The following is a 23,068-nucleotide window of genomic DNA, read 5'->3' as shown; positions in this document are numbered from 1 at the left end:
CACAGTAGGCGGATTCTTTACCAACTGAGCTATCTGGGAAGCCCCTTTTACGTAACTACCTTTACTACAAATACACAAAAAACAAATTCCTTATATCTTCTAACACTGGGTCCATGACTTTTACAAGAATGTCTTGGTACAATTGGTTTGTTTGAATCAAGAACCACTCATTACACTTCCCTGATAGGTCTCAAGTCCCTTTTAAGCTGCAACAGCCCTGTCCCTCCTTAATGCCATTTATGTGATGAAGAAACTGGGTCATTTGTACTATGGAATTTCCTGCATCATGGATTTGGCTAATTGCTTCTTCATTGCACTTAATTTGCTCCTTTATCCTGTGGGGTGGTAAGGGGATGGGGATTGTTTTATATTGTTTGGGGGTTTGGAGAGGAAGAACACTTCCTGGTGGTATGGCATATGTCGTACTGCATTACATGAGAGGCACATAATAATGTCTGCTTCTCTTCTTATAGTGATGCTAAGATTACTCAGCCCAGTGAATTCCCTGGCAGTCCAGTGATTGGGACTACTTGCTTTCACTGCTGAGGGTGCAGGTTTAATCCCTGGTTGGGGAACTAAGATTGCACAAGCCGCACAATGCAACCAAAAAAAAAAAAAAAATTAATCAGAATAAGCTGAAATATATAGGGAAACATATACTAACACTCTTTCTTTGACTCTCTGAAATGAGTCAAAGCGTCAGACATGACTGGGCAACTGAACAACGACATACTGATATTAGCATTAACCCTAAAATCCACCAAAAATAAAATGGACAGGCAGATGGAGATATAGATAAAAATGTGATAAAGCAAATACAGTAAAAGACTAATGACAGAATCTAGGTGGTGGACATCCAGATAATCACTATAAAATTCTTCGAAATTTTGGAAAGTTTTTATAATTAAATGCTGGGAGAAGAAAGGATCAGATGGTTTGGGTATATTTGGCCTAATACATTCATTATAAAGTATCCCTAATGGTTTTTGTAGACACTGATGATTGCTACCTCAATCAATTATTTCATTAGGGGATTGAAAAATATTGATATAATTTTATAGTTCTCATTTTGAATTTTCCAGCTGTGGCTCTTACACAAAGAAAAAAATTTCTTCATTGACTAATTACATGGAAACATAGTTCCCACAGGAAAGATAAATGTCTTATTCTTTCCCTGCATTTATCGATTTACAAAGTAGTGAACTGATCACCTAGGAACCTCCAAAGATGTCCTACAAAATACCTTTTGGGGGGGACCTAGATGCATTTCAATCCACTGCAGGCATTATTCTTTTTCATGCTCAAATTGTCCTACCTGTGGTCAGTGCGAGCCCCTCCAAAGTTAACTTCTGAACACTACTGACATGAGCCTGTTAATCTCAGACTGCTTCCTGGTTTTCAGGCACAACAAGATGCCCTAAGGCTTACACTGTACAATTTCTGCCCTGGACCTGAATGAACCTTTAATCCAATGAGCTTTGTGTTCTTCTGGTAGGAAGTGGTGATTAGAAACTATAATCTGGTACTAGTGATGCTTAGGGCTACTGGACTGTCATTGCTTCTTGGCACGGACAATGGACTGAGCTAGGAAATATCTGTTTTTAAAAACGAGAAAAATAAACTGAGTTCAAACAAACACTTCCAGTTAAAATGTAATATGACAGGGGTTCTACTTAACTTAAATTCATTAAACTCTTTTATTTTTTACACTGAAAGTCTTCATTCCTAATGATATTAACAAAATTACTTTTAATTTATTACTTATCATTTATCCATATGCATGTATGTATTTCAAAATAATATACCAAAATTATCACCATCACTTAGTCTACAAGATGCAGTTCAGTGGGGTTTTGTGTGGTCCTTTTTGTTGTGATACAGTTCAACCTCAGATGAAGGAAAATTTAATGGGACAAATCACTTTTGTATCAGCCTAATGCCATTGTTCCTTAATTAGGAGCAAAGGGAGATAAGTGGGAAAGTGTAAGTCATATCAGTTTTTAAACCATTTCCCTTTCCAATGGGCATTCTGAGACAAAAACAAGGTCTGGGTGAAAAATTCTTTAGCGAATTGATATAAACACAGGAGAAACAAATCACCCTACCGAGTAATACAGGGTCAATGAGCTGAAGGAGTAAGAGGCCAGAAAAGAAATCATGAGCATAAATCTCATTAAACAGGCACCATAAGTCAGAGCTGACAGGCAGCTGCAAATTTTCTCAGCAGGAGCTGTAGTGAAATGCTGCTTAGCAACACCCGAAGGCAGAGGACAATGACGATGATACAAAGAGCTGGAGTGTCAGATTTAAGTGTGACAATCAGACCATCTTACAGCTGATTATTCACCAACCAAGCCACAACCAACTGTGGTAAAGGGTAAAATATGACTACACTGCCTATGCTTTAGTACTTTCAATTCCTACTTTTAAAAAATGCTGGCAAAAGGTTTCCCTAGTGGCTCAGAGGTAAAGAATCTGCTTGGCAATGCAGGAGACACATTCATTCCCTGGTCCAGGAAGATCCCTCATGCTGTGGAGCAGCTAAGCCCATGCACCACAGCTATTAAGCCATGTTCCAGAGCCCCTGAGCTCAACCACTGAGTCCATGTGCCACAGCTATTGAAGCCTGCAGGCCCCAGAGACCATGCTCCGTAACAAGAGAAGCCACTGCAATGAGAAGCCCGTGCACTGCAATGAAGAGTAGCCCCTGCTCGCTGCAGCTAGAGAAAAGCCCTTTCAGTAGTAAAAATCCAGCACAGCCAAAAATAAATAAATAAATATATATGTATGTAAAAAACACTGGCTAAAAAAAAAAAGGCTGAGCCATTAAATTCAAGCACTGATCTGATCCGCAGTTACTTGATCCTGAAAGCACTAAATAAAATCTGTAAACTTCATTGGCAAAATAAAAAGGCAACAAAAACACTTCACAGGTTGTGATAAGCTATGAGTTAGAGGACCTATAAAATTCAATGTGATCTTATCATTAGTGATTTTTTTTTTCAAATTTGAGTTTTAATCATTCTCAACTTTTTTTTTTTCCTGCCATGACATATAGCTTACAGGATCTTAGTTCCCAGACCAGGGGTTGAACCCGTGCACTCTGCATTGAAAGGCCAGAGTCCTAACAACTGGACTGCTAGAGAAGTCCCTCATTCTCAACCTTTAGTGTACATTAAAATTATCTATGGAGCTTAAAATAAAAAATACATATGCCCAGACTCTAAAGTAGACATGCTGAATCAGAATTTCTAAAAGTGGGCTGGGCATCAATATTAGGAAGAAGATCCCAGGCAATTTATTTGCACCAAAAGTTGAAAACCACTGAGATATATAAATATTTAAAACAGTTCTGTTTTATGTGCACAAGAACCACTTCAAGAGCTTGTTAAACATGACGATTCCCAGGACCTATGAAAGTACGGATTCTCTTAGTCTGGTGTGGGCTCAGTAATTTACTTTTAACCAGAATTCCAGGTGTAGCACTGATACAAGTGTCATCAAAACACACTCTGAGTGACATTTTAAAAAATATCTTTGGGAAAGAATGAAAGAAACCAAAACAGACAAATACCACCAGGCTGGGATCCCGCTATGTGGCAGCCACTGACCTGAGTGATGTTGGTGAATATCTGCTCAGACATTCTCTCACACAGAAGAGCCAACAGTTGAAGAACCAGCAGCTTCCGCTCCTGACCTTCCACCAGAAGAGTCTGGTGCTGTTCTAATTCCAAAAGGCTTTTGCTGGAGAAAGACTTCATTTTTAACTCTGTTTCATTTTCCACAGCCACGTGAGTTAACTCCTATCAGTGTGGGAGAAAAGAAAAAGTAAAGAAAAATCCTACAGAACTAAGGACTTTAAAAACAGAAAACTCATTTGAAATGTATATATGGAGAACCAGTCTCTGTTCATTACAGCATTAGTTATAATAGCCAAAAACTGGAAACAAATGTCCTTCGATAAGAGAATGAATAAGCTGTGATGTATTTACTATATTGCAGCAGTTGAAATAAATGAACTAGATCTACACAGATATCAATATAATCTTAAAAACACAACTGAATGGAAGAGGTAAGTTGCAGAGTAATACATATATCAATGTGCCAAGTATATGAAAATGATAAACTTTACAATAAAAATCATAAACACACACAAAGAACTAGCCTGACAAACTACTTACTTTATCACTATTTTTATGATCTCTACCACTAGCCTCCCTTGAACTGAGGTCATATAACATTTCCAAACCCTTTTCAGTGACTATTAGATGCTTTTACCACCAGAATTCTTTTTCCCTAGGATATTCAGAACTGAACTTCTACTAACAGGTAATTCATTACTGTGGGTTTTATAAGATTTTCCCTAGCTTTCATCTGTAAATTTCCTTGGGAAGGGAAAACCTTAAGTTCCATAATAATGAATACTTTAACCACAGTATTAATAACTGACAGTTTAGAGCAGTGGAGCCCAACTGTTTCTGGGCAATTTTGCTCTCCAGTGGGCACTTAGCAATGTTGAGGGACATTTTTGGTTGTCATAACTGGGAGATGACACAGACATCTCTGAGTAGAGGTCAGGGATGCTGGTAAACATCCTATGATGAACAGGAAGCCCCCACTCAAAGAAACAAATACCTAGCTCAACATGTCAATAGCACCAAGGTAGAGGAACTTTGGTTTAGAGCAAAGCCTTTTGACTTTTTGAAACAAATTTTAAAAAATCATCCAATTAGGAGAGTATTTTCTTGGGATGTTATTTACAGTGAGTGGCTGCACAGGGGTATGAATGTGAATAAGAGAGGTGAGAAACCTCAAAAAAGTATCCCCCACTTCAATTCTAGGAACGTTAGCCCTGATTTCCTCCTTTCATTCTCCCAACCCACACCAACCTTAAACTCCAAAGACATTCTCTTAGAGTGGACATTTTTTTTAGGGAAAATAAAAGAAGGCAGAGATCAATGACAGGGAATCAGAGACACTGACTCATGGCCTCTAACAATGCAAATAAGGAGTAACAGGGTGTAAGTTACTGACATTAGAGCAAAAGAAAACAAAGCCACCAGGCTAAGAAATAAACCCGGAAAAGGTTTCAAGTGGCTACAAAATGAAATGAGAGGGGCAGAACTGCTAAATCTCCTTTGCAAATACCTGACAAAACAACAGTCAGAAAGGATGAGGGATTATTCCACAGCTGTAAAACCTGCTATTAACTTCAAAAGAGTTCTTACTGTCAACACAGAGCAAAGATTAACCCTTTCGTAGATCAATCGCTTTACTTTGGTCATCTCTAAAAATTCAGTGGAGATTACCTCGCAAAGGAGTTCGATCCTATGTATACTGCTGAAGGTAAATTTCTTTTTGACTGAACCAAACGCTACTGAAAAGAAAATATTACCCTATGAACTTTATTTCTCCTAAATTAAGACCTAATTTTAGAACCTAAAATTATGACTGCCTGGCAAATTCAAAGGTGCTCCTGATACTACCCTAGAATAAAAATGACAGTGAGCTATACACAATTCTTACCTTCAAGCAGAAGATGAAGAAGTCACCTGCTAAACCACATTCCTGGCAATGGGACAGCAAGCCCCCAAGGTGCTCCACTCGGCACTGCTCTGAGGACACCTTTTGATACAGGGCTTCATCTTCATCTTCATCACTGCAATGCAGGGGGAGATTTATTTCCCAGAGTTATTCTTTTTTTGGAGACCCCATTAATAATCTTCTAAAGTAACATGTTAATTTCATACAGTAAATCATTATAAAGCTCAAAAATGTTTAAATTATTTTCCTGTTTCTCCATGCTGAAAAAGTTATTTATTCTCAGAAGCTAGGCTATCATGTTTTGTGTAGTCATTTGCTCAAATGGGGAAAGATTCATTTGAAGATGGACGTTGAAAGATCACTATTGATATTATTTCAATAAGCTTCAAATGCAATGAGGAATTAAAGTACAGGTTTATGCATATATTCTGGTTCCTGAAGAAGAGAAGAGACAAGAGAAGGCTGAAAAGCGAGGCCAGACCACAGAGAATGCTGGATGCCAGTCAAATGAGCTTGGATTTTTTTTCAATGAGCTGCTAAGGGTTATGAGCAGTGGGAAAAAGACATAATCTTCATAGGAAGAGATTCAGTCAATCTCAGTGAGCCAATTGTTGACTTGTAAAAATCCATAGATTCAGAAAACTGAGCAGGCTGAATTTCCAAGTAATACTGTGGCTAAATTATCAAAAACAGTGTTGTGATTTCTGCAAAAAGTTTAAGGAAAATTCCCATAAGGTACTATGGCTTCTAGTTTTCATTCATCAGACAAGTGAAAAAGCCAACATATAATATTCTTATACTATATCATGTAAATAAATACAAAGGTACAGAAGATACACTAAAAACAAGACGCTAAAATCGTGTAAACTGTGATTAGGATAGTTGGTAACTTTTGTTTCCTCTTTATGCTTTTTTATATTATACAAAGAACATTTACTATTTTTGTGATAAAAGAACAAAACTTCTTTCAGATTAAATTGAGGGAAAAAATGACAGGTGCTGCTTCATTTCAGTGAAAAGTACAATTATTAAAGTTAATTCAGCACACAGTCTCACTGGGCAGTATGTCCCAATCTGCTGGTTCACTAGTAACATAGTATTTATAATCCTTTAGTAGAATGAATCACCTAGAAGTTAAGTTTAGGATTACTTCCTATATTACCCTATCTTTTAGAGATCATTCATGTTATCTCCAACACATTTTAAGTTAGAAGAAAAGCTGAAATTGTGTCTAACCTTCTGTGAACCATCTTATCAAAATGAAATACCATATTCAAAGATTCTTGAAGAAATAAAAAAAGATATGCTAACCATTACCTTCAGAAGCATTGTTTTATTCATTCTTAAAACTGCAATGGAAGAATCAATTTCAAATAGTCATATTTAGCTCCAGAAAAGTAAAAATTCTGGATCCAAAGATGATAAAATCTAAGTTGCTCTTCTAGTTTCTTTAATCAGACTTCTTATTGATAACTAATGCTGCTGGGCAGAATGGTGGAGTGAAAGGTAAGGGGCGATAAAGACCACAGGCTTGGGGGATGAACACCACGAGCAGTTTTAGAAGAAATCGTAAACACACACACCAGACACCACCACCACTCCACCATCCCAGTCTGGTACAGTGTCAACTTACTGGAGAAATGGAATGTCTTCAATATGTAATGGAAGCTATGGACCCTATTTTCAGCAAAGAATCTGTATTTGCATATAAAAAATCCCTTGTGTGTAATTTCAAGGGGATTATAGAGTCCCAGAAGTCCATGTAGAGACCCCTAGTTAAGGATCTATTGCTTCTGGCAGTGAATGGAGATTCATTCAATCACTGCCTATTTACTTTTTTTCCTGCCAAGGAGAGAAACTATAGTTTCAATAGAAACTATTGATTTTGACATACTTGCACTAAAGACTGTTAAGATAGCAGTAAGTTTTAACTGCTGATAAGTCAAATACTATGAAATTTTCTATGCAGTCACTAAATTGGTTCTAGTCTAAACTGTTTCAAAATGGTTTTAAATAAACATGACAAAAAATATTAAGCTCCCTTTGTTCAGGGGCATAGTTGTAACTGCAAAACCTACACTGATGGTTCTATTTGCAATCAATATTTTTTTTCTGTTCGAAATATAGAAAAATTTTCTGATTGAATAAGTGTTTTAAAACTTAACCAAAAAAAAAAAAAAAAACAACTTAATCAAGCTGACCATGAATAAAAATATTAGACTTAAACACTTAAACAAACAGCAGGACTTTGAATGTGATGTGCCATTTGAGTAGAGCAGCTGCCACCAGTTAAATATTACATGGACTCTGATCAACAGGAATTTATGTTCTGAGGTGGAAACATATACACATATCACCCAGAAAATGGAAATAATGTAAAATACATTTGTGAGACATAGGAGAAATAAATTATCCATTCCACTAACATCAGTTAGCTGCTTTCTAAACAATCCCTAAGAGAAACAAACCTCTATCACAAAATTACCGTAAGAGTGCTCTGAGAGAATTTCCCTTAGGGGTAAGTCTGACTCTGAACACACATATACCATTTTGAATGTCAGAAAGAGAACTGGATTGTTACAGTGTTGAGGGTGAAAGGTGTTTGCCAGTTACTCTGATTCACTGGCAAAGACTCTGCGAAATAAGTGGGCTTGTTATGACACAGAGCTGTGAGACTGCAGTAAACTGCACCTATTATTTAGCATCTAGGAAAAACCTGGAGGATCATTTAAGGCTCACCTTTCACTTAGAGATTATAAATAGCACCTCAGCTGCTAATTTCTGGTTTCCTTTCTATCAGCGCCCCTTAGTGGACAAGTCATAGAACAGCCTTTTGGGTACAATTAAATCTGAAGAGAGAGCAAAGAATGGGTGGACTCACCAAACAGCCTCTTTGATGGCGATCATAATGCCGCCCTGAGTGGCAGCTCTAAAGTGGCACAGAGAATGGAGAGAGGGCACAGATTTGTCCAACCCTGCAAATCCTTTCAGGCTAGCAATTGCCTTCTTTCTCTCCAGTCTCCCCAGAATCCATAATAAGATCTCTTGGCAAAGTGACCTGGCAGAAAAAAGCAGTTATAAATGAGCTTGTCATCATACTCTACATGTCTAACAAGTTAACACAGAAAAAGAAAGAATGACTGTCAGGTTCCATGCATTCTAAACGCTGGCACAATCACCTAGTATTACTGACGTGTGGGAGCGGAAACTATGCTTAAGAATTTCAGAAAGCAAACATCCTAAAATTTGATGAGCGACTGACTAATCTCTGGCTGTAGAAGCAGCTCTGATATGACACATGAGCCCCACATGGTTTTTTTTGTTAATTCCAAGTGTACTCACTGCCTTTGGATCAGGCACTGTGAAAGAGAGCTGGCACGGATCAAACCAACTACCGTCAATGGGACCAATAACTGGTGACCAAGAAATAGTACACCAGCAAATTCTTGCTGATTCCTTATCCCCTCTTATCTGTGCCAGTCAACCAGGACAGAAGTGGAATAAATGTTTGCTTCTTCCTTCTCAGTCTGATGAGACATGATAGTGCTGTGAGGACTTCAATTTCAAAACTAGAACAAGAGTTATTATAGGAATGGTCTTCAGAAGCCAAATTCACACATTTATACCCTCCATCTTCCAATGCACTTTCTCTTGTCACTTCCCTCATGGCTGTAGGCTTCAGTGACACCCTAACCAAAAGGCAATATGTAAGCTGTGAATAATATGCCGGACTGAGTACTTCCCTTTATCAGTTAACAATGATGATGATAATGACTATTTATTGAGCTTATAATTTGCCAAGGACAGTGCTATACACTTACTTCAATATAATTAGTCTTCATAATAACCCTATGAAGAAGATACTATTACTGTGTATGAGATTACATATGGGGGATTTCCAAACACCAAAAATCAGAATTCTGTAGGACTTCGGAAAGGATAGAAATTTTTTAAATTTTTATTGGAGTATAGTTGATTTGCAATGTTGTATTAGTTCCAGGTGTATAGCTAACTGAATTAGTTATACATATACATATATCCATCCTTTTTTAAGGTTCTTTTCCCATATAGGCCATTATCGAGTATTGGGTAGAGTTCCCTGTGCTATATAGCAGGTCCTTATTATCTATTTTATACCTAGTAGTGTGTATGTGTCAATCCCAATCTTCCAATTTAAGTCTAATAAAGAGAGAGAAACAATATAAATCACTGTGAGAACAGTGTCCATACATAATGAGTCCTACTTAAATTTCAATACAGAAGATTATTTTCTGGATGACTGAGGGACTCCTTCATTCTCATTAACACTGTGCACAAACACCAAATCCAGGCCTAAATTACAGAGTGCCACATTCAGATCCAGGTTTCCCAAACTTGATTTCTAACTGCTCACAAGGTGTTCATGGTCTAACCTCTATTTCCTCCTCCCCAGACATATAGTAGCAGTATTGTTCACTGGTCAAACAGGGGCATGCTCATACGTGTACAGAGATTTTCCCTCTGATGTCTAAAACAGAGGCTGAGGAAGGTCATTTTAGAAACTAAATCCAATTCCCCTGCAATCTGCAAAGCGCTCTTTCTTTTCTAGAGGACTGTCAGAAGTTTTTCTGACCTTGAAAGCAAAAAAAAAAACAACTACAAAGAGGCATAAGTCATATTCAAAAGGAGAACAACATGCAAGACAGACTTCACTGTTTACAAACAAGAAGGTTCTCTAGGTTGTTTACCTTATATGAGACACACTCTGCTTGGTAAAACAGTAAAGAGAGAAGAGGACTCCCAGGACAGGAAGCAGAGAATCCACCAAAACTGATAAAGGTTCATTCCCGACCACATACACCTAGGGAAAAGGACACAGTGGTACAGTGAGTGCAAGGCCTGAGGAATGGGAGTCAAACACTGCACACTTATCAGCAGGGCTGAAGGCTTACCTTAAGTAACACTCCAGTCCTAAGGTGAACATTTTTAAGTCTAAGGCTAAGGAAAACACCTGAGATTGGCAGACAGGTTGAAACACAGCGAGACTGAAATGAAGCATCACCCTTCATGCATGCAGCCTGAAGAACTGCTGGGGAACCAGGCAGATGGACCCATTTTCTGACCTATTCCTTTCCTACTTCTGACTAGCTCAGAGCCTCCTCATCTACTATTCATCTATACAATAGTTATCTTACTGCTAAAGGCCCTGCTACTAGGACTAACAAGCAAACAGAAAAGCTTAAGACTAGATTTGAAAGAAAAAAAGCAAAATAAAAGTTCGCTCTAGGTTTGTCCTTTTTTTTTTATATTTGTTTTTATTTATTTATTTGGCTGTGCTGCGTCTTAGTTGCAGTATGCAGAATCTTCTACCTGTGGCATGTGGGATCTAGTTCCCTGACCAGGGATTGAACCCCGGGCTCCCGGCATTGGGAGCACAGAGTCTCAGCAACTGGACGACAAGGGAAGTCCCTAGATTTGTCATTCTCCAGATGTGACTGCCACATGGGCAAGTCCTATTCTCCCCAGTTCAATCAATGTGCACCTAGATCTGCACTGGCTTTATAGGGTTAAGCGTGTGAGGATGCTGAAGCTTATTAACAATAACTATGTTAAATATTTTATTTGTACCTTTCAAAAAGGATTCAACAAACTTTTCTGAATACATACTGGAATCAAAGTACTGTTCTAGGCACTGCACTACTCTGAATACCAAAGTGAAGAAAAATTGTTCTCTTTCATTGCTTGTGATCTAACAGGAAGAATAAAATGAGTTAAAACAATAATACTGTTATTATTATTCAAGGTGGATAATTTAAAATACCTTACAAAGTGCTAAAATGCTATTCAAAACTCCAATCAGCATAATAGGATTTTAAAATGTACTTAATTCTGTTCTAATAAATTAACTAAAACCTGACGGTGTCAACTGTAATAATAATAAAAGAAGAAAAAAGAGGCTCTGACAATGATTACACACTTGACAATGGAACACACGTATGTGTTCCAGGAACTATGCTAGGATTTTTATCTTCCAGGTACCAGGTTAGATTCTTTTAAAGACCTGGCTCACTGAAATTATAACAATCTCACAAAGTCTGTATTAGCAGACCTATTTTTTTTAAGTATAATTGTTTTACAATATTGTGCTAGTTTCTGCTGTACAAGTGAATCAACTATACGTTTGCATACATTCCAGCTGAGCCTCCCTGTGCCATACAGCAGCTTCCCACTAGCTACTTTACACACGGTAGTACATATATGTCAATCCTGCTCTCCCAATTTGTCTCGCCTTCCCCTTCCTCCAAGGTGTCCGCATGTCTGCTCTCTACAAGCAGACCTATCTTAAAGGGTGAAGAAAGGAAAACTTAGAAGAGGCCCTAATTAACACAAAGAGGAGTGAGGTGGAAATCAATGATGTTTATGGGAAACTAAAGGTCAAGGAGGCACAAGCTGGAAAAATTTCTGTGCTTTTCCAGAGAACCCTGTCCCTTTAAATCAACCCTAATTTTTCATACTCCTTAAGCCTCCCAACTCCTCTGTGGAGCCTGATAACGAAGGAGCCAGCTTCCTGTGCATGATCTAATCTCCATAAGCCCAGCTAAATGAGGTACATTGTATGGCAGTGTTCAGAAATAATATGCAGGCCTAATTATGATATCACAAATTACAGGAGGTAAAAAAGGAGATCCTCCAGATAACGTAAGGGCCTATTGTTTGGCTCTGGATTGTGTGTTCCCAGAGGTAATCCCTGTGGAGCCATCCTTCCTTACCAGCATCTTCAATACAAAAAACTAAAAAACAAATGAAGCTAAATCTGTATTATTTACTGGGCCAAAGCACTTCAAACTTTAACATGAATTCATATCAAGCACATCTCTCAGAGGGTATGCTGTTGTTGATAAATTCCTCCAATGCTTAAATTCTCCTCTAATACTTTTCTATATTTTCTTAGAAGGAACAGAAAAAACTGTAGTTAACTTATACAAATGAAAATGTTACCCATTTTTACATAAAGGTGCAGCATATGTTTACTGAGTGCCAATTTTGTGAGACATATTCGTGGTTCTAAGGATATAGTGGGAAACAAATTATCTGCTTCATTCTAGCGAGAGGACAGAAACTAAATAAATATAAAATATCAGGTAGTGAAAATGCTAGGAAGAAAAACAAGTTTAAAAGGACAGACCATGATGAGGGGAAGACCATGTGAAAAGAGGGAGAAATTAAGAGTAACTCTTATCAAGTCACCAACTAATAAACCATTAAGTTCATAGATAAGAACAGAGAAAAAAATTTTTTCAAAGTAGAAAGATTTAAAGTCTCCTTTGGCTCAAACTGATCAATTAGCTTTTTCTATGAGAGTTCAAAGAACTTGAATGACTTCTGCTTGATACAAACAGGATTGTCACCTCCCTTTCAACATTCATTCAGTTAAAATTCTTCCTTGGACTGAGCTCCAATCTACTTCTCTTTAAATGTCCTTACTGGAAGTATATCTATTTTCCAAAAGTTTTGGACTGACCATCTAAAACAATCATCAAAATCTGTTTTTTTTTAAATCCACCCTACAATTGCTCTGCATCCTAATGATCAGACAGCATTTCACAGATGAAAGACAGGCAGTGGTACTTATGAAATTGATCCAGCTTAAGTTCTACCTCTTCCATTGGCCTGCTATATTAGTTCATTGTTCAACAGTCCATTCATTCATTCTCTAATTCAAAACCATTAAGCAAATAACCACCATCAATGACTTTTCTTCTATAAATTCCAAAAGCATTTTAGAGCTTGTAACATATAATCGGTCCTTGCATATACAGTTATCTCTGACCTCTTCAACTAGCCTGGAAGGCAGAAGTCAAGTTTCCTACTTTAGCACCTGTAAGAATAGATGATTAAGTTGTGTTACCTGAATTTTTGGTGAATAAGCAGTTGAAACGCAGCAGTATACAACTTAAAGGCACCACACTGTTACCACTTTTATTAAGCAATCAGTAACAACCATTTATTGCATGTCTCCTCAAGAATGAACCAGGTATTCAGCTAAATATTTAACATATGATCAATCCTCACAAGAGTCTTGCAAGTTAAGCATTTTATTCTCATTCTAAAACCGTGGAAAACTGAGGCTCAGAGAAGCGAAGTTAGATGGGCAAAGGTAGACTGTTAGGAAATGGCAGGGCCAGGATGAACCCAGATCTGTCTAACATAAAAGCCATGCACAACCCAGAGACAGAAAACAGATTAGCAGCTCCCACGGTGGAAGGGAGGGAGAAGTGGGAACCGAATGCTTAATGGGTATGGGGTTTACATTTGGGATGATGAAAAAGTTCTGGAACTAGCCAGTGGTGATGATGGCTGTGCAACACTGTGAATGCCACTGAATTATACATTTTAATGTAAAATGTATAATTTTATGTTATGTGTGTTTTATCACAGTAAAAAAAAAAAGAGCAAAGCATATACCCCATGGCCTCTCAATACTGATCTCTTGTGCATAATATTTTTCTTTCTTCAATCCCTAACCCATACCAACTTTATCCCTGCTGGAGCCCCTCAGAATCAGTGGATCCCAGCTTGTTAGGCTATTAATGGCCCTGTTTCTGCAACCTCTGCAAAGTAGGGCTGAAGCTCCCAGTGGCACCATGGACAGCACCTCTGTGTGGCCTCCTCTTCCTTCTACTAAGAAACTTATATAGCCCCTTTCTATCAAGGTTGCCATAAATCTCCAGGGCCACAATGTAGCCAGTCTCTTCCAAGGACAGCCCCCTCCTTCCAATGTCTTGCCTCACATGCAGGTTAACAGTGTGGTCTGCACCTGACATCTAACATTACCTTCCACTTATGCTCCCAAAGTGAAATCTGGTCACTTTCCCCTTAATGTGGATGTTCCACATCCCTGACTTGTATCCAGAATTCAGTGAACCACAAAGGGACACGGAAGACTGGGCTGACTCAGCCAACGCTGCAAAGCGATCTCTTGGTGCCAGCACTGACAAGGACCAAATGCACTAGGGGAAAAAAACCCTTGCAATGAAGTCACACCACAGATGGAAAAAACTGTTGGGGCCGGTTTTCCTCCTAATCGCGTGCACACTAGGCTGGTGACAATACCAACTGAAGAAGCAACAAAAACACAATAGGTAAGTTGTTCCTGCCCAACCAAGGGGAGGATCTGACTGCCCTACCTCTGCGCTCTAATACCCAAATGTTGTGGAATTTCCTTGGACTATGCTTATGTGCAGTCTCTTTCTAGTGGACAGTCTTCCCTGCTCACTAGGAGGCAAAGTGGGATGGGGATTCAAGTTATGAAACACAATCTAATACTTGTTATCTTATTTCTTCCTGTGATAAAGATGTTCCACATCATTTGGAAGTTTCCTTTTTTTGGCAGTAAAACTATCAGGTGTGTTACACATAGGATTGCTTGTAAATACTTCCACTGACCTGTTGAGAGATTTAACATGAATCAATTGACTTCTCTGAATCTTAGTTTCCTTATCTGAAAAATAAAGTAGTAGTAGTAGTAGCAGCAGTAGTGTTAGTCGCTCAGTCATGGCCAACTGTTTGCGATTCCACAGACTGTAGCCTGTCAGGCTCCTCTGTCCATGGGATTCTCTAGGCAAGAATACTGGAGTGGACTCCCATTCCCTTCTCCAGAGGATCTTCCTGACCCAGGGATCAAACACGAGTCTCCTGCACTGCAGGCAGATTCAGAAAAATAAAGAGGTTGGTTTAATCACACTTTAAAACTCTTTCCTATCTTATCTAGCATTCTCTGACTGGACTGCAAGTTTGCTCATGGTGGTCTATACTTTTCTGGTACCCCAGCCACTGAGCAGTAAGACTAGTTGAAAAAAATGGACCATTCTTCCCTACCCCCAAATATTTGAAACACTGACTCTTCAACTTGCCTAAGATATAATAAATTTCTAACCTTTCCTCACATGATCTCTGTTCCATCAGTTCTGAAGTTAATACTCTAAAGATGAAATCCTGTTTAGCTGAAAGGTTTCCTGGTACCTCAAGGGTACTTAAGGTATCTGTACAACTAGGGATCACCAAACAAAATACCAAGAAATGGGAAAGCTAAAGCAGGGATGGGAGAGACAGACTCTTAAGGTATCTTTTTAATTCTTTGGTGTGAAAAAGCCTCTCTGAGAATAAGTGAAAAATGGTGCTTTGAAGAAAAGTGGAATTTCTATAACAACTTGTGACTTTTTCAGTTTCAGTATAAATGCACAGGACAAGACACAGAGGCAAAATAAGAGACCAGTATGTATCTAGTAAAACCAAAACAGCTCAGAAAAGATTAGACAAGGAGACAGATGGGTACCAATGACCCCACTGGCAGCCTCGGGATTTCCTCGTTCCTTTTTGGGGATTTCCACATCCATTTAGGAATGCATCTTGGCCTACTATTACAGATCCAGCCCTGGGAAGAGGCGTCTGTGGTTAAGCCTCACAATCCTTCATCTAAATCTAGAGGACTGCTGCTCTGACAAGTAAGAGAGGCACGTTTCTGGGTGCTCTTAACTGTAAATCACACTCTACTGTAACTCTTTCTTTGCTTGATTGGGAGCTCCTTGAAGGTAGCAGCTGATTCTTAGTCATTTCCCTACTTGTAAACCGAGCAGAGTGGCATTCAGTAGGTACTTGGTAAATTTTTTGGCATCTGATTGACTGAATCAGAGTGAACAAAGTAGACTGGATGCTGTTTACTTTCTCAAAAGTTGTATTTTTGTGGGGAAGTTACAATGCCCTCTCTATTTTCATTTTTTCTTTAAACAAAAGCTGCAGCATCTAGAAATTATTAGTCAATGCAAATTAACTAAACAGAATCACAGAACTTCAGCCATGGAAGGAAGAGCAGATTGAATAGGAAGTTTGATTTTATTCTATTGACTTGTTCAGCATCTAGCTTCATGTCTGGAGGGCTGAATTTCTCTGGGAAGATTGACTGGAAATCTGAATTTAAAAAGAAAGGAAAAACTAGTAGGAAACAAAACAGTCAAAAGTATTAAGAATAAATATATGTTTCTGTTTCAAAGCAAAACAAAACAGAAAGCAGCCCTCATGTGCTCATTTCATAGACTTCCATCATATTGTTAAACACATCCCTTAGACATCCCTGCAGAGTAGCTGCAAAAGCACCGGGAAGCACTGAAAGAGCATCTGGTAGTCCACTGGTTTAGACTCCAAGCTTCCAATGCAGGGGGTGTGAGTTCAATCCCTGGTTGGAGAACTAAGATCCTACATGTCTTATGGCCACACACCCCCCCAAAAAAAAACATAAAACAGAAGCAATATTGTAACAAATTCAGTAAAAACTTTAATTGAAAAAAAAAGGAAACATGGGTGTGAACTTTGTTTCAGCCACCTATATGGTTGCTCAAATCTACACAGTAAGTGAACACATTTAAACCTCTCCAGGTCCCAGTTTCCTCATGTATAATGTAGGCATTAAGCTTTTAGCATAAGCACTGATTAAGATAATTCATGTTAAAATATTTTGTAAAATTTACAGCCACGTGCAAATGTTAAATTTAGTCCTAAATATTTTATTATTGTTGCTGCTACTGTAAATGGAACGGTTTTCTTAATTTATGGCCTTATCTTCTGCAGAGATGTACGTGTATGGAAATACAAATATGATGAGGCTATTCAGAATCAAGCTGACTAAATCCTAACATTGAAATTCAGTACAGGCTGGAACTTGATTTTACCCCTGTTAAAGATTAAACTAGTCAAATGCTGGCTTCTAAAATATCCCAGTGATCCTTTTGATTAGTAGTGTTCTAGAATTTCTAATGCACTTACTGAGTTTAATTAAGACTTGTAAGAAGCAGAAGAACCAAGCAAGTTACTTAATATAGTACTTTGCACTGTTCATGCTTTCAGAGCATAATGCATAAAATAGTCTTTTAAAAAAAGAGTTTCCCTGAACCAAAAAGGAACTGATGTTTTTTGAGCACCTATTATAGAATATAATGAGCCCCTATTATAGAATATAATGAGCCTACCAAAAGTTACTTTATTCATCCAGTAGGCAACCCAAGTGTCAAATTTAAGTGACCCAACATCACCTAGATAGTCAACCTTGGAGCCAAATTCCAATCTTAAGTCCATTTGACTCAAAAAGCCAAGTGCTTTTCACTACATTATACCACAGAATCTGAACTGCAGCATTTAAAAAATTTACTGTTTGAATCTCCCACATCCTTGAAGGATTTTTTTTTTCCAGTCCTCTGCATGTTAATCAAGGTTACAGTTCAACAGGAGACGGAAACATCCAGAAAGAATGACAGCCTTTAGGGAGCGTCCACAGGTGAAAGGGAGACTAATGTCTCACTGCAGAGCCTTTGGCACTTATTAAATTCGTACCTTGTGCAAATATTGTCTTTCTAAACAAAGAAAGAGTAAGAGAGAAAGAGAGAAGGAAACATTGGTCCCGGGACCAGCTCTGCCACTCACTCGTATGGTTTGGGACAAGTTACTTCACAATCTTTTGGATTTTGTTACCTCTACTGTAAAAGGAGGGATTAATTTGTCAAAACCCAAAGAATGTACCACATCAAAGGTGAACCTTAATGTAAACTATGGACTTAGGGTGATATTGACATGTCAATATCAGTTCATCCACCATGACAAATACACCATCCGGTGTAGGATGTTGACACTGGGGGCAGCTTTGCACATGTAGGGGCAGGGGATACATGGGAACTCTATACTTTTCACTCCATCTTTCTGTGAACCTAAAACTGCTCTGCAACATAAAGTCTATTAAGAAAAAAAAGGATTACACTAAATAATTTCTAAAATTCCTTCCAGCTCTAAGATTGTAATATTCTAATTTACTTCACACAAATCATTAAAAAATCAGAAGGAGGAATAAACTGGTCAATCTTTCATTAGAAATTCATTACGATTAGATGCAGGGGTGGGGTGGGAGAAAGACTTGGATAATTTAAGTCAAGATTTCCTAAACCTGGAAACAGAGAGATAAAATGGAAATGAGAATGTAGAAAATAAACTAGGTCCTTTCTAGCCTTTCCAATCCTAAAACTTATTCTGCCATTAGGGAGTCTTGGGCAAGCACAGTGAGGAATAAAGAGAGGCAACATCCCTCCACCTCCAGTATTGGATTCTGGTCAGTTCTTTTAAACGCAAGAAATGTGCTCATCAGAAAGAACTGGAATTCTTTTTTTGGCTGTGCCACACAGCATAAGATCTTAGTTTCCCTGTCAGGTATCAAACCAGGACCCCTGCATTGGGAGTGGAGTTTTAACCACGGAATCCCAGGGAGTTCCCAGAACTGGAATTCTTCTATCCTGTCCTACCCAGAACCAATCTCCATGCCATCTGGGCCTCTCTTCACCTCTGTAGGTAAAGAAAAATACACGAATGAATCCCTTTCATACCAGGGAGGACAAAAGAATATAAACATTCTAGAGATCAGGCCCCAGACACTCAGAGGCAGGAGACAGAAAGGAATGCCACTGAACTAAAAGCTATTTGAGAGGCGTATACCTTTTTTTAGCTTAATTTTACCAGAAATAAAGCACACACATAGAAATGATGACAGCTTTTTATGCAGATCAAGTACAAGTGGCTACGCCAAGTTTCACTTCAGTTCGACCAGCACCTGTATATATACTACCTGTACTGCTAAGAACTTTCCCCCTGGCCCACAAGGGTCACCCGGCTCCAGCCCGTGCCGTATGTGAAGGATGCAAGTATAAGAAGGCCTTCCCTTGTCATCGTTCCTGCCATAAAATTTTCATTCAGAGAGCTGGTAGCTGATTCCTTTAAATACCAAAATGTATTTATAATCTAACAGTTTTGGAAGGAATTATATCTAAGATGAATTGTGTGTAACCCTTGCCTTCTTAAACAAAGTACACTGAACACAAAATACTTTGTTTTTCAACTGGTTATATACCCTTTGGGGGTATATTTTTGTGTCTCCTTTCTTGATCTTCTATGCTCTTGTCACTGTGCCTTAGTCAGTCTAACTTCTGTTACTTCTAATTCTGCTGTGGTCTTTAAAAGATAACCAGTCTGATCAGGACTGCTTATAAAGCAGAGATGAAACTGGCTCTGAGGACTGAGGGACTTTGAGGAAGACTAAGAGAGCAGCCAGTTGGACATCTGTCATAACACAGGTGACATGGGATGTTAAATTCGAAATGTCAAGTAAAGCAACAAGATAAAATGGACTTAAAACTCCAAAGTAAGACATCAGACTTTGATGCGATCAAGACCATAAAAACTCCTCATTCGGAAAGAGGGAAGGAAAGATCAAAGGTGTGGAGGCCGAGAAGTGACTGATGAGGAGGATTTCTTCAGAAAAAGCTGCTGGTGACAGTGAGACCCACTCCACAATCCACCAATAACAAAAAGACAATAACCCAATATAAAAATAGGCAAAGGCTCTCAGAAATTTCTCCAAAGAAGACATGCAAATGGCCAGTAAGCACATGACAGGCTGTTCAACATCATTAGCCACATTGTTGTTATTTAGTTGCTAAGTCGGGTCTGACTCTTTTTGTGACACCATGGACTATAACCTTCTAGGCTCCTCTGTCCACGGGATCTTCCAGGCAAGAATACTGGAATGGGAAGCCATTTCCTTCTCCAGGGGATCTTTCCAACCCAGGGACTGCACCTGTGTCTCCTACATTGCAGGCAGATTCTTTACCACTGAGCCACCAGGGAAGTATGTATGCCTCATTAGCCATGAGGGAAACATAAATCAAAGCCAAATAAATATTTTTTAAAAAACCATCAAACACTGAAGAGTCAACTACAAAAGACCACATATTATATAATTTCATTTACATAAAATATCCAGAATAGGCAAATCTATAGAAATAGAGAGTAGATTAGTGATCACCTAGGGTTAGGGGCAAAGCAAGAAGAATGCGAGATAGCAGCTAATAGATATGGAATTCTTTAGGGGCATAAAAATATTCTAAACTTAGATTGTGGTGATGGCCGCACAACACTGTGAATGTACCAAAAAACTGAATCAAGCATGTAAATGGGTAAATTGTGTGGTATGTGAGTGCCATCTCAATTAGTCTGTTAAAAAGACGCAAAGAAAGAGAGCAAACACCAGAGCTGGAAACATTCCCAAATGCCTCTCTAAAATTAAAACACCCTCTTGTACCCTCTCTTGTTTCCGAGTGAGTTGCTGGATCAATTCAACCACCCCAGATGTTTTCCTTGTTTCCTGCCTTTGAGCTGTACTCTATAATTTAGTATTAGCAGAAAGTTAATAAAGACAACATACTCTTTGTTGCTCAATTTTACACCATGTTTACCATTTCCCTCCAACATACACATTTCCTCTGTTTTCCCTCTGCAGCTGAGCTGCCAAAACCTTGTAGAGGGAATAATTACCCTTCTGTACCCCTTCCTGCTTTCAAGACGGTCCCAGTCCTTGTGCATAATCAAGTGTCTACAGCAAACTAATGTTTTGCCTGTCTCTTCAGGAAGTTTTTACTTCACTCAACTGTTCACTATGAGGGGATTTTCCCCCCTCATGGGGGGCAAGAATAGGAGAAATGGACAGGACTCACTATTTCTCCATCTCTTTGATTTTTAGAGGCCAATTCACTTACTTGCCAGAAAGAAGTTGTCTTGCTTTCTTTTTCTTCAAAAGCAATTTATTGACTTCCACTGAACACTATGAGGAGGAGTTTGTACCAAAGTTTAGTCAAAATTAGTCCTATCCCTACCAGCACTTTCAAGTCTTTCTAACATTCCACACCTGGCTATTTTACTATTTTTCATCATAGTATTTCTTAGCTGGAATATGACTGAAGATAATCTTTCTAAAAGTTATTTGGGCCTTGTTCTTTAGTTCAGAACTTTTGCTTTCTAGACTGTTCTGTATAATTTCTTATCTTCATGTTATCTGAAAAGTACCTGCCTACTAACAGGTAGAATAGGATATAAGAACTTCCTTTTCATAAGTCTCTAAATGAGCCATTAAATAAAAACAAACAGTATTATAGCCACTAAATCATCATGTCTTGTTTTATCCATGAACAATTTAATTCTGTACTAGTGTGCCAGATCAACGTTATGAAGGTTATACACTATTTTTTTCAACAGCAAAATTTAATAAAAGGTTAGTAAACATCAAACTTTAGGAAAAGTGACTGTTACAGAGAATGAGTTTTGAATGTTTAAGCAGCATGCATTTATATCTACCAATTTGTTAGTATTATACATAAAGCGTAAACCTAACCAAACCAGAAGCATCTGCCTTCCCTTTGGGTTTTTTTGGCCGTGCCACATGGCATTTGGGATCACAGCTCCCCGACCAGGGATTGAACCTGAGCCCCCTACATTGGAAGTGCAGAGTCCTAACCACTGGACCACCAGGGAAGTCCACATCTGCCTTCTTATCTGAAAGAACATGATCTAAGATTAACTTTATACCCTTATACACTGCTGGGAGCAATGTAAAATGGTACAGACACTTTGGAAAATGATCTGACAGTACCTCAAATGATTAAAACACAGGATTACCATACGATACAGCAATTCCATTTCCAGGGATGAGAAATAAAATCGTATGACACACAATAACTTATACATGAATGTCCAGAGCAGCATTATTCATAATAGCCAAAATGTAGAAATAACCCAAATGTCCACCAAACGGTGAATGGATAAGCAAAATAAGGTACAACTTACAACAGAATACTATTCAGCAATGAAAAGGAGTGAAGTGCTGCTTCATGCTATAATAGAGATGAACCTTTAAAGCATCATTTTAAGTGAAAGTGAAAGTTACCGAGTTGTGTCCAACTCTTTGTGATGCTATGGACTATCCAGTCCATGAAATTCTCCAGGCCAGCATGCTGGAGCAGGCAGCCTGTCCCTTCTCCAGCAGATCTTCCCAACCCAGGAATCGAACCAGGGTCTCCTGAATTGCAGGGGGATTCTTTACCAACTAGGCTATCAGGGAAGCAAGAAGGTAATCACAAAAGACTACATACTGTATGATTCCATTTATATGCAGTGTTCAGAACAGGCTAATCTATATTAGACAGAAAGGAGATTAGTGGCTGCCTAGGGCTGGGATGTGGGAAGTGGTGTGGATTTCTTCTAAGGTAACAAATGTCCTAAAGCTGACTGTGATGACAGCTGCACATACCTGTGAAGATTCTAAAAGGCCAGTGATCTGCACACCGGAAATGGGTAAATGTATATTATGTAAAATATATCTCATAAAGTTGTCTAAAAAGAAGATTTACTCTAATGCAAGACCATCAATTGATGACAGAGTATGTTAGATATTCATAAGATTAAATATTTTACTTATAATAAAAAGGGCCAAAATGCTAACTCACGCAACAACCTGGATGAACCACAGAAACACAATGCTAAGAGAGAAAAAGAAGCCAGTCACAAAAGAACACATGTTGCATGATTCCCTCATATAAAATATTCACAAAAGGCAAATCCACAGAGATATAGAGCAGATTAGTGGTTATTAGGGATTAGAGGTGGGAACAAAAAGTGACTA

The 23,068-nt window shown here is 38.4% G+C and overlaps 1 protein-coding gene and 1 non-coding gene across 7 annotated transcripts in view; both read right to left on the bottom strand.

Moving 5' to 3' along the window:
• LOC102397999 (hyaluronan synthase 3) overlaps positions 1-23,068 on the bottom strand; it is a 206,589-nt gene that overhangs the window by 151,223 nt on the left and 32,298 nt on the right. For all 6 annotated transcript variants that reach the window (XM_044932099.2, XM_044932101.2, XM_006047628.4 and 3 more), the window contains 4 exons: positions 10,272-10,384; positions 8,426-8,602; positions 5,527-5,659; positions 3,612-3,803 (listed from right to left, as the gene is read on the bottom strand). In XM_044932099.2, the coding sequence (XP_044788034.2) occupies positions 3,612-3,803; positions 5,527-5,659; positions 8,426-8,602; positions 10,272-10,384 (615 nt within the window). The remainder of the gene's footprint in view (positions 1-3,611; positions 3,804-5,526; positions 5,660-8,425; positions 8,603-10,271; positions 10,385-23,068) is intronic.
• TRNAG-UCC lies at positions 21,849-21,921 on the bottom strand. Its single transcript has one exon. It is a non-coding gene; the product is annotated as a tRNA-Gly (tRNA).

The sequence above is a fragment of the Bubalus bubalis genome, chromosome 18 (genome assembly GCF_019923935.1).
Source record: "Bubalus bubalis isolate 160015118507 breed Murrah chromosome 18, NDDB_SH_1, whole genome shotgun sequence".
NCBI lineage: Eukaryota > Metazoa > Chordata > Mammalia > Artiodactyla > Bovidae > Bubalus > Bubalus bubalis.
This window is presented reverse-complemented; position numbering and strand designations above follow the sequence as displayed.